The following is a 12,080-nucleotide window of genomic DNA, read 5'->3' as shown; positions in this document are numbered from 1 at the left end:
TATATGATATGGTACTATAGAATATTATACTAAAACCATACTAAAGAATAGAGAAAGGATACAGACAGAAGGCTACAAAGAATGAGAATGAATCTCATGACTCTCTCCAGAGTCTGACACAGCTGGACAGTGATTGGTCATTGAGTCAAAACAATTCACATGAAACCAATCAAACAAGCACCTGTTGGATAAACAATCTACAAACCACATTCCAAAGCAGCAAAACACAGGAGAAGCAAATGAGATAAGAATTGTTTTCCTTTTTCTCTGAGGCTTCTCAGCTTCCCAGAGAAGGCTCCTGGGTGAAGAGGGTATTTCAGAAAATATGATGGTGACAATCAAAGCTCTGCTTATCAAACATAAATCATATTCAAGTGCCATGTCCATATTCTTTGTTCATTGCTGTGTATGTTTTTGAGAGTGGGAAAAGCTTTACTGAAAGTTCCCAGAAAGGATGAAATGTACTTCCTGGGGCAGACCCAATTCACAGCAGTTTCTCTAACAAGTTTATGGCATTTATTTAATTTTTGGCCTTTAAGACTTCTTTCTACCGGGAAATCTCTGACTCTTATATAATAAAAGTACAGTCTAGCAGGGTGGAGTCATTAAGCAATACATTCCTTTAAGTTGCTGCTGTAAAATTGTGTGGTTCAATTCAAAACACTGCACAGAGTGGCAATTACCTGCATTAGCCCGTTTCTCTCTCTGAAATTACTTAGTTGTTCTTAATATTCCTAGTGCTAGCCACACTGGGGAAATGAAAATTCCATTTGAAGGGAATCTGTCTGTTCCACCAAAGGTCAAAGAGCAGCTTGGCACAGCCCTGGCGTACACTGCTGCACTTGTGCTCTGTGCAGCCCCTCTTCCTCTGTTCCTCAGCCGCCAGAATTGGGATTTTCATTGCCTTGGGGCCTCAGTCTGGCTCCCTCAAGACCTGGGAAGAATCCCCAGTTCTGTACATCCACTGAACCCTATTCCTGATTAATTAATCCGAGCACACAAATCCCAAAAGGTCTTGGTATTTTGGGAAGGCAAATGGTGTCTTACAAAGTCAACTGAGATCAAGCTGGATTTATAGATGCCCCAGCAATTTGAAGGGATTGATTTGATATTTTTGGTGATCAAAACAACCAGACACGTGCTGTTTGTGCACGTCAGGAAAGCTTCCTGGGGGAATGTGAGCAGAGGGGAGGAGAAGATGTCAGATTTCCACTGAAGAGAGAGCCAGTGAAGAAGTAAGTAGCTGTAGATAGCAAGGTGTAATCTAGTAAATCCTCTGAATAACTTAATTAGATTTGATTCAGCAAAACACATGTCCAGCTTCTGCTGAACACCAGCCAGTGTTGGGGGGGCAGGGGCTTTCATGAATCCTGCAGGAAACAGCTTCTGCAGAGATTAAAGGAACTGGGCAGAAGAGGTACTGAGATAGTCCTGCTTTGATGAAGATTTTTAATCTAAAGGTGCCAGGTTTGCTGATGCTGCCAGAGAATCAAAAGTATCATGAAGCTGGCTAAGGGGAAGGGGCAAAGGGTTTCATTACATGAGGTTGGGAGGAGTGAGGGAGCCGTAGCCAGTCAGGCTTTGCCCATCTCTTTTCCTTCCCCACTCTCCACTCTGTGTGAATTTTGCACTTGACACATAGGGGAAAAAAGTAGAAACACCACTGAATTCAAGGGAGAACGCACTGTTCTTTTATGTGGCATCAAAGACACAGAGCAATTTTGAAAAATCTGGTTTTTTTCCTGTTTAGGTTTTGCTGTCAGACTCCAGGTTGCTGTAACTCAGCACAGGTCCATTTTGGAGCCAGCTGGAAGTCTGGTGGGTGTAATTGCATTGCTGCCTGTACAGTTCTTGACTTGCATCAAGGTGAAAAAGAGAGGCAAGTCCACTGCATTGCAAAAGTTTTGGAAAGTGCTAGAGAAACAAAGACATCCCTGTGAAAACAGAGGTTGTAGAAAGCCTCTCTGTTCACTTCTTGTTTTTAAAGGGTAGCTTCCCCCACCTGTGCCAGATGATTTGGCTCTTCTTCATCCTTCTTGCTTCATAATGCTTGGATCAGCTTTTCAGTGGGCAGTGCTTTTTGTCGGGACTGTCAAGAGGTGATCTCCAGAGCAGGATGGATTTTCTGTCTTCCTCTGCCTATCTTGCTGCCTGGCTGTGTGCTTTTTGCCTCCTCTGCATTTTGTCTACTCATCTTTGTGTTTTACTCTGCCTTTTTGTATCTTTCCCAGTTCTAGCTCTATCTGACTGTTTTTGGACAATCTTTTGTTTACTTTTTGCCAAGTTCCATTCTTTTAGCTGAGGATCTTCAGAAACTGGATCTGGTCCTCAGATATAGACAATCCAATTTACAATGGATGCCAAAAATACATTTTCATCATGACACTTTGAAGATGTTTATTTCAATTCACTTAAAATGTGCCTAGGTCAAACCCTGCATGTGTATAAAACTTAACAGCAAAATGAGATGTGCCTCACTGTCATATTTTCTGGAAAAATCCCTTTGCCAGGATTTCTTCTCCTGGGAAGCTGAGGAACCTCAGAGAAAAAGGAAAACAATATTATCTCATTTGCTTCTCCTGTGTTTTGCTGCTTTGGAATGTGGTTTGGAGATTGTTTATACAACATGTGCATGTTTGATTGGTTTCATGTACATTGTTTTAACTTAATGACCAATCATGGTCAGGCTGTGTCAGACTCTGGAAAGAGTCAGGAGGTTTTCATTAGTATCTTGTTAAGCCTTCTGTAAGTATCCTTTCTCTATATAGTATAGTTTAGTATAGCATTCTATAATATAACACCATAAAATAATAAATTAGCCTTCTAAGAACATGGAGTCAGATTCTCAATTCCTCCTCTGTCTGGGGGACCCTGAAAATAACCACACCTCACCATTTAAGATTTGTTTGCTCAGGACTGGATCCTGCACAGACTTGCAGGTATCTTCTCTGTTGAAGGGCTCGTATCAGCTTGGGTTCATTTTAAATTTGTCTGCTTGTTAAGCTTCTCATTATGATAGTATGTGAGCATCCCAAAGGCAGGTGCTTAGGTAAGAAACACTCTTAGCCCTGTTGGGAGTTAAATGACCTGCTGGTGGTCACTTGATGGCTGAGGTTTGCAGCAGAGCTTGTAGCTCAGCTGTAGCTCACAGAAGAGCCTGGGAGCTGGCAGTGTGGCTGTGCTGGGGCTGGAGCCTGGTGTCTCAGCAGGGAACAGCAGCGAGTGCTGCGCTCTCCCAGCCCAGCGCCCTGACCCCGGCCCTGCCGCAGGCACCGTCACCAGCGGGAACTGAGGTGGATGGCAAGAAGGGAAATGCTCTGGGGGAACTGAGATATATCAGAAAAAGGGAAGTACTCTGGCCTGTGAAATGATCTGTAGCTCAGGGGATGGCTCCAAGGGCAGAACCCTAGGGTTGCAGTCCCCTGCCAGCAGCTGTGTGAGTGCACAGAGCTTTGTGCTGCAACCTTGGGGTGCAGCCACAGCTCACAGAGAGCTCTCCCAAAGTCACTACAGACAGAGTGAAAGCCAGCACTCCGTATACAATGGCAATAAGTATCCAATCCCTGGCTTTGAGAAGGAAAAGAGGAAATTGGGTGCTATTTTGGTCTGTTGTGTCACCCACCCCAAGTCATTCTGTGCAGCCAGACCAGATAAAAGGTTTATGACTCTGCCTTTCTTCTCTATCAAGTACTTTGTCTCTTTGGAGTTTTGCATTCCTGGAGTTCATTCCCCTCAACAGACTCAAGTGAGACTGTTGTTACCTGTGTGTCTGCAAGTATTTGATTTTCACTCTGGTTTTCCAAGAGGAGGAACAAGATCGTGGTGTCAGACAATGTAGGTACAGATTCCTCTGCTGCTTGTTTTCTGCCCTTGTTGTACTCAGATTAGTTAGATGAGACCTCTGACATGGGTCTTCAAGTGAGATGTTCAAAGCCTGGGGAGAGGAAAGGGCCATGGCTATAAAATTAAAATAAATCCCCAGGAGTACGGGCTGAAATAACCTCGTGCCACATAACTTACTTGGAATCTCTTATGAGTGCAGTACTTTTGCATTTACAAAAGAGTTTTCATTTAAAAACAGGGTAAGTCAGGCTTCATCCATGGCAGATTTTTCCCCACATATTTCCAGGAACAACAGGATTTCCACATTCCAGAAAGCTCCCAAAGCAAGCTCCAAGCTGAGGTGTATTTTGGGACTCTGTGAGCCTCGGGTTTCTAAACCGTGCATCACTGAGAGATGATGCCAGAGGCCAAAAGGCACAGTGTCATCTGTGAGAGAATTAAGATCTGGACTGTATGGGTGTATCTGACTCAAAGCTGTTAACTTTTGGTGGTAATGATGTGTCACCTCAGTCATGATCTCTGTCTTTGCAGGGATTTTCCCTGTCCTCTCCATCTGCTTTGTCGTATCTCATAGATAAATCTAATTAGGAAGATTTAAGAGGAAATCATAGGGTGATTTCATAGGAAAGCAACAACTTTTCCCTACTGCCCCCCTTCCACTCCCCGTGGCTCCTACTTTGCAGTCACTTCTCCCATCCCTCAGGAGAACAAGCAGTTCTGAAGCAATGGGATAAACACCAGTTTCCTGTGTAGTTTCACACATCTGGGTGACTGACTAGTCCAGAAACTACAATCTCTGATAAATTTTGCTATGTTTTGAAAGGCACAGTGATGGTGTTTATGTGTGGGGTTTCTCCAGCTGAGGCATGGGCAGACTCCCTCCCGTTTTTGCACAGAGAACAACTGCTCTCCAAAGGCTCAGGAGCAATCGCTGGGTCTTCTGTCTGTCGGGAAACAAGTTAGACGCTGGCCAGAAGCCTGCGAGCTCATTTGGGGAAGCACACGGGCATTGCCTTGACACACAGGTGATCACACACGCCTCAGTTCTGTGGGAAGCAGCTCAAAACGCGGCTGGCAGAGCTGCGGAGCACCAGGTTCGGGAGCTGGCAGGCTGCTGTATGAAGTAAACTCCAAAGCTGAGAATCTATCGTAGAGAATTGCCTCTCTTCCCACATCTGCTCTTAAAGGGGCACTTTCAGTCTCCCCTGGACCTTGCTGGGGCTCTCCCGCTCTCAGCTGAGCTGCTTTCTCCTCGCCGGTCCAAGTGTGCAATGATTTCAGTCATTTTCCCAGCCGCCGGGGGAACTCCGGCTCCTCAGGTTCAGCACCGGGGCCCCGCCGCAGACAAAGACCGAAGGGTTCTGTGCGCGCTGTCCTTGCCGAAGGACGGGGGAGCGGCCCCGAGGCCGTGCGCGCCCCGCCCGCCGGGGATGCTCGGGGCTGCTCCGGCCGCGCTCCGGCGGCTCCGGGCGCTGCGCAGCGCCCGCGGCGGGGGCGCGGGGCGGGGCGGGGGCTGCCGCGGGATTGGCGCGGGCCGCGTGATGCCACGTCCGGCGGGGGAAGCCCTGCCCGCCCGGAGCCGCCCCGCCGCCGCTCGGCGCGCAGGTGGAGCGGTGCCGGCACAGCCCAGCCCAGCCCAGCCCAGCCCAGCCCAGCCCGGCCCGGCCCGGCCCCGCCGCGGGAGCAGCCCCGCAGCCCGCCCCGCGCCCCGCCCCGCCCCGCCGCGCTCCGCCCGGCCCGGCGGCGCCGCAGCCGGCAGCATCGCGGCGGGACTGCCCGGGGATGCAGCCGCGCTAAGAACAAAAGCCCTCAGCGCGCTCTCGCTCCGGGGCTTTGAAGCGGCGCGGCCGAACTTGGATCTCTGCCCCCCTCGGCCGAGCCGCGGCGGCGTCCGGGGCTGAACTCGGCGGCGCCTTCTCCCCGCACGCCGCGGGCAGCCGGGGCTCGCCCGCCCGCCGCCCTCGCCCGCCCGCCCGTCCCGCCGGGGCTGCCCGCGGAGGGGCCGCACCCCGCGCCGCGGGACCTTGGCTTTGCCCTTCGCACGGCAGGTGGCGGGGCCAGCGGAGAAGGATGCGTGTCTTCCCGTGGGGATTTTGGCTGCTGTGTGTCGCCTCCGCCCCGGCTCGCGGTGACAGCGGCAGCAAGGCGAGGAGCTGCGCCGAGGTCCGGCAGCTGTATGGAGCCAAGGGCTTCAGCCTCAGCGGCGTGCCCCAGGCCGAGATCTCCGGTGAGTCCCGCGGGGGCCGAGGGCGCGGGGCCCGGCCGGGGCAGCCCCGGGGCCGCTGCCAGCCGGGGGATGCCCGGGCACGGCTCGGGAGCCGCGGGCGGGGAGCGCTCGCCGCCCCACGCTGGAGTTTGGCTCGGGTCGTGGGCGGCGAGAAGTCGGAGCGGAGAGGGTTCCCCAGAGCCGGGCGGGCTCCTCTGGCCCCTCTCGGCACCGCTGGGAGCCCTGCCCGGGCTCAAAGGGTCTCTCCCCGGCGGTGGAGATGCGAACGGAACTGCGAGAGCGGGGGGTGGTCGCACCAAGTGTTCGGCGGTGGTTCTTTCTTTTTTCTCATTGTCTCGTTGCTTCTGTTCTGAGTACAACTGAAACGCGTTTCAGGGTTTCGATTCGGAAATCAGAATAGTCGGAGTGTAATGGGTTTTGGTGTTTGAGCTGGAAAACGCCACGAGGTTGTGAGAGAGGAATTGATTTATTTAAATCTTCTTCTGGGTGGGAAGCAAACGCGTAAATGGTATTTGCCACTTACTAAAAATGAAGCAGGAGTAAAATGACTGTGTCAAACGTGAAGTGCAGAGGAAACCCGTGCAACCTACATTAGAGTGTGTTCTCTTGCCTTCATTCCGGCTTTGGATGAATCTTGGTTGATTTCCTCCTCTTTGTAGAAACAACTGAAATAGCAAAGAATATTCAAGGTCTGGTTTGTGTTGGGTTTAGATTTGATTTTGGTTTTTTTCTCTGAAGGCTTGGGGAAAATATGCTGATGCATTGTAGGGTTTTTTGAAATTCTCATCAAAGTTTTGATGCACCAACTTGTGACCCATATCCAAGAGCGTTGTCCTCACTTGTGGGGAGCTTCCTTCTTCAGACAAAGCATAAAACATGCAGGCGTACGTGCCAGAGCCAACCCACAGGGACACCCCAGTAAAACTGCAGTTTGTACTGCACATCTAAGCTCCACAATGCCTTATGTTGAATATTTCATCAGGTAATTTTTCAGAGAAACCAATTTGTTGTCTGACCAATGAACGGAGAAGGCTGAACTATATATATGCCTCATAAATGTGAATAAATTAATACCTTCTTTGTCAGCTTACAAGTGAGAGTAAATTCCCAAAGTAAAACGAGCAGCCCTCAAAGTTAAACAGTGGGGAGTTTCAGAATCGTTTGAACATCACTATTAATGGAACAGCACTTCAGCTGAGCAAGAAAGCGGCTTTTTATGAGTTAGCATCTAATTATTGCAGATGTGAATACATTAGCTGTCGTGTTTCAAGTGGGAAGTTCTTGGAAGGCTGAGTGTTTACAAACAGTGCTGGAGGTGGCTGCAGCTCGCACACGGGATCGTACTACGGGCAGCCAGCGAGGCTCGCAGCAGCTGCGCTCCGAGGAGCGCGTATCGCAGGGCAGCAGCCAGCCAAACACCTTGTACCTGCGAGTTGTGGAGCTTCCAGGAGTGTCAGGACACAGAGTGCCAGCATCCAGGAGCTCTGGGTCCTGCTGTGTGTTGGTACAAGCATGCACGCTGGCGGTCTCAAGGCACAGTGGTTAACATTGGAGTATCAAACCAGGCACCTCTGGCTGTTTCTGTAGACAGGGAAACTCTGTAGGTAAATGCTATGAAAACTTGAGGCATACTGCATGGAAAGTAATACAAAGAAGTGCTTGGAGGAAGAAGGTCCCACACATAAACCTGCTGCTGCTACCATTAGCCTGGTGTATAAAACAGCTGCCAGACTTGATGATTTTCATTGGTAATTACCTCCTGACCCATGTACGTTCAGGAACGCACTTCTGTGTCGCTGTATTACTTGCCCAGTGCAGTTAAAACATCAGTGAGTGTAGACAGAACCTTAGAAACTCCTGGCAAAGCAGAGTGTTGTGTATCCTCTGTGCTTCTTAGCAGCTGTGCAGGTTAGTGCAAAGGTTGGTGCCAGTTTTGCTGTCTCCAAGAAGAGGAGTCTCAAGAGCCTCCTTGCACTATCCCCACATGTACCAAGTACAGGATCATGCAGTTTATAATTCCACATTTGCTCGTTGCTTCAGGCTGGTTTCAGTGGCAGCAGTGCAGCTTGCTGACCATGGGGGTTGTCAGCTGCATGGAGCCTTGTCAGATGCCACCACTGACACCTGGGAATGCATCCCCGGGCACACAGCTGAGGAGGGGCAGGTGTCTTCTGCCATGTCTCAATTGAAAGGAGAGGGAAGGGTCTTAGGTTGTGCCAGGGCAAGTTCAGATCAGATATTGGAAAGAAATGTTCACAGAAAGAGTAGCCATGCATTAGGATGAGCTGGTGGAGTCACTCGGTGTGGATAAGGGGTTGTTATGGTGGATAAGGGGTTGTTTTGATGGTGACTGGATGAAATTATATTGAAGGGTTCTTCCAACTTTGGTGATTCTGTGATTGGGCAACTTTTGGCAAAGTTGATGAAGTGAGTTCAGTGTTGTCTCCAGTTGGATGTGTGCTGAGCTTTCCTGATAGTGGCCTTCTCCATGTTTAAGAACTACCCCATGAACCATGTTTTTATTTTATTTCTGAGCTGTCTGGAGACAAAAGCCCTTTCCTTTGTCCCTCTCCTTGCTATTCCTTCTCTCCATTGCTTGCCCTGAACATTAATTTCTTAGCCCTTTGTCCTTGTCCCCAAAGTGGTGCTGACCTTGCTCCTGTCTGCCTGTACCTGCCTCCAGGCACTGCTTGGTGTGTGTTGGTGTCACAGCAGCCCAGCCCAGGAGCCAAACCCCACACTGCACCCCAGAGCTGCCCTGCAGAAGGAGTTCAGCGAGCTCCCAGCACGCAGGCTCTGACTCAGACTGAGATTGGCTGTGTTTGTGTTGGGTTTAGAACACTTACTGCATGCTTTACACCTTCTAATCTGTATTCTTAGTTATGATTTAAGGGGATTATGAATAATCTAGTGTCTCCACAGGTAGTCCCTGCTTGTGGCTGCACGGATCAGTTGGAGAAGAGTCACGCAGTTATTAGCTGGCTAATAGATAAGCATCTGATGCAGGGATAGACTCTTGGCTTACCAGATTTCTCATGAACCACCTAGACAGGGTTTCCTGGTTTTTTGCTAATGTTGTACAATGCCTTTAACATGTCTAAGCACTTTAAATGTGTCAGGTGCTGTTATTAAGTGTGTTTAGGGAATACACAAGGTGTTATATCTCAGTACTTTGAAGTCAATGGCAAAATTCCCAAACGTGAAAGCAGTGTCTGCTCGTGTTAGCAATCCTGACAGACAGCATGCACCCAGAGTCTTGGCTGAAGATCTGCCTACCAGAAAGTTTCTAATGCTGGGAGAAAAGCCCCCTACTCCTTGAGTTTGGGAAAGTTACACTACTTGGTCCCATGAGATGTACTACTAACTGGATCAGAGCTTTCCTGCGTGCTGGGGAGTGTTCCCACTCTCCTTTTGGATGACCCACACCCCCTTTCTCTGATTGCTACAAAATAAGGGGAACCAGTTTGAGAACTTCCAGTTTTTCTGTTTCCTCTTAAGTTTTCTGGAGGCAGCAGCTGTTCCTACTGTCTCACGTTCCTGCTGCCCAGACACCGTCACCCACTGAGGATCCCCTGCTCCAGGGGTGCTTCTCAGTGCCTGTGTTAGGGACTGGCTACCTCAGGCTCACAGTGAGCCTTCTGATAGAAGAGAGTGAGCCTACACCACCATAAAATATTGCCCTGTGGGGGGATATCCACTTATGGGAGTGTCTTGTTGTTACTGATGTTGGATGGGTGACTGCTCCCCAGTGTCTCGAGCAGAGGTAGTTCCCTCATGGACTGGAGAACAACTGAGGGTTGTGATTTGATGTGCTTGGCCCTTGTTCTCTGTTTGGACTTCTGTTTATTCCTGAGACTAATTGTCTAGTCACTAGACATGGCATGCTGTTAGGTTGATCTTGTTGACATGGGCAGTGGGTGCAGGGCAGCCAAAGAAGAGGAAGGTACAGAAAAAAAGCCAGCTGGACTTTGCCAGGCTGCCCATCCAGTCACACATCCCACGCAGATCCTTCCCTTGCTCCCCAGCTGAAAGGAGTCAGAACAACTGTTTTAACCTTTTAGTCCTTTTAGGCTGTGTAATTAGGTTTTATGATGAAAACACTGTCAAGTGTATGTGTTTGAGCCCTTTAGAGAAGTGTTATCTAAGTAGAGAACAGGTCTGGCAACCATCTGGGACTTGATCAGGCTCTTGGAAGGGGGTAATGGAACCTCATCTCTTGGAGGGTATTTCAGCTGCTGGCTCTTCCAAAGTGGGACAAGCCTACATCCATGGTTTGGAACATAAAACCTTGCGCTCCTCCTTTCCCAAGGAAAGAGCTGTACCCATGACTAAAAGGGGCACTCCAGCACTTTTTGAGGTGGTCATTCCATTTGGGTTGTATTTCCTCAGGGCAGAGGGATTTCTCAGGATCAGCTCCACGGAGGACTCCCAATACAACAGCACCCCGTGAATGAGCTGAATTCCTTCGGGGCTGATCAGAACGGCCTTTGTAGCCTGCTGGCTTTAGAGTGCTATTTCTGACAAGGCAAAGCACAGGAACTGTGCCTTCTCCTCCATCTGGGAGGTGTTTTGGTGGGACTGTCCGGGTAGGCGGTAAGCAGCACCCGGAATGGGCTGGGCGCTGTCTGTGCCCCATGCTGGTGCTGCTTGGGCCGGGGATCTGTGCATTGGGACCCATCCCTGCACAGAGCCTGTACACTGGGATTGCTGTACATTGGGACCCATTCCTGCACAGAGCCTGTACACTGGGATTGCTGTACATTGGGACCCATTCCTGCACAGAGCCTGTACACTGGGATTGCTGTACATTGGGATCCATCCCTGCACAGAGCCTGTACACTGGGATTGCTGTACATTGGGATCCCCATGCAGAGCCTGTACATTGGGATCCATCCCTGCACAGAGCCTGTACACTGGGATTGCTGTACATTGGGATCCCCACGCAGAGCCTGTACATTGGGATCCATCCCTGCACAGAGCCTGTGCATTGGGATCGCTGTGCATTGGGATCCCCACGCAGAGCCTGTACATTGGGATCCATCCCTGCACAGAGCCTGTGCATTGGGATCGCTGTGCATTGGGATCCCTGCACAGAGCGCTGTACATTGGGATTGCTGTGCTGAACATTGGGATCCCCGCACAGAGCGCTGCGCATTGGGATCGCTGTGCTGCACATTGGGATCGCTGTGCTGTACATTGGGATCGCTGCACATTGGGATCCCCGCACAGAGCGCTGCACATTGGGATCGCTGTGCTGCACATTGGGATCGCTGCACATCGGGATCCCCGCACAGAGCGCTGTACATTGGGATCGCTGCACATCGGGATCCCCGCACAGAGCGCTGCACATTGGGATCGCTGTGCTGCACATTGGGATCGCTGCGCATCGGGATCCCCGCACAGAGCGCTGTACATTGGGATCGCTGCACATCGGGATCCCCGCACAGAGCGCTGCACATTGGGATCGCTGTGCTGTACATTGGGATCGCTGTGCTGTACATTGGGATCCCCGCACAGAGCGCTGCCCTCTAGCGGCATTCCCGGCCTGGGATCCTCCTGCCGGCACCCGCACAGTGCTGTGCACTGCTGGCGTTATTTTTAAGAGAATCTGCTCTTCTGTCGCTGTGAGATGGATGACTAAGCTCTCCACCACGTAATTATCCTTATCAGCTGTGTCTGAAAAAAACCTCTATTTCAACAGCTTCTTTTGTTGGTGAAGCAAAAGCCTGCTATTTCTTTTTCCAGAAAATTTGCATGGATGTATCGCTGGAGACACCCACCAGCACCACTGTGTGAAGTTCAGCGCTCACCTCATCTCTCCTTTTTCTGTTCCTGTCCTGCAAGTGCCCTGTTTTATTTAAGAACACGTGTCAGTCAGTGTCTGGGTTCTCTGCATGGGCTTGACAGGAGTTGTGTGGCTTTTGGCAGTGATTATAAAACAGTTGGTTTGATGTTCTGTTGCTTTCAGTAGCATTGTCTCACATGGAGGGGACCAGATAGATGTATTCCT

General features: G+C 50.2%; 1 protein-coding gene across 1 annotated transcript in view; it reads left to right on the top strand.

Annotated features, from left to right (window-relative positions):
• The first annotated feature begins 5,535 nt into the window (after positions 1-5,535).
• Positions 5,536-12,080, top strand: part of GPC1 (glypican 1) — a 208,207-nt gene continuing 201,662 nt past the window's right edge. The window contains exon 1 of the mRNA XM_071437117.1: positions 5,536-6,070. Within this exon, the coding sequence (XP_071293218.1) occupies positions 5,914-6,070 (157 nt within the window). The 5' untranslated portion in view covers positions 5,536-5,913. The remainder of the gene's footprint in view (positions 6,071-12,080) is intronic.

Source organism: Agelaius tricolor, unplaced genomic scaffold (assembly GCF_023055355.1).
Source record: "Agelaius tricolor isolate 1412-34295 unplaced genomic scaffold, bAgeTri1.0.p SCAF_12, whole genome shotgun sequence".
Classification (NCBI taxonomy): Eukaryota; Metazoa; Chordata; class Aves; order Passeriformes; family Icteridae; genus Agelaius; species Agelaius tricolor.
Note: the sequence above shows the minus strand (reverse complement) of the source record. Positions and strands in the feature narration are given on the sequence as shown.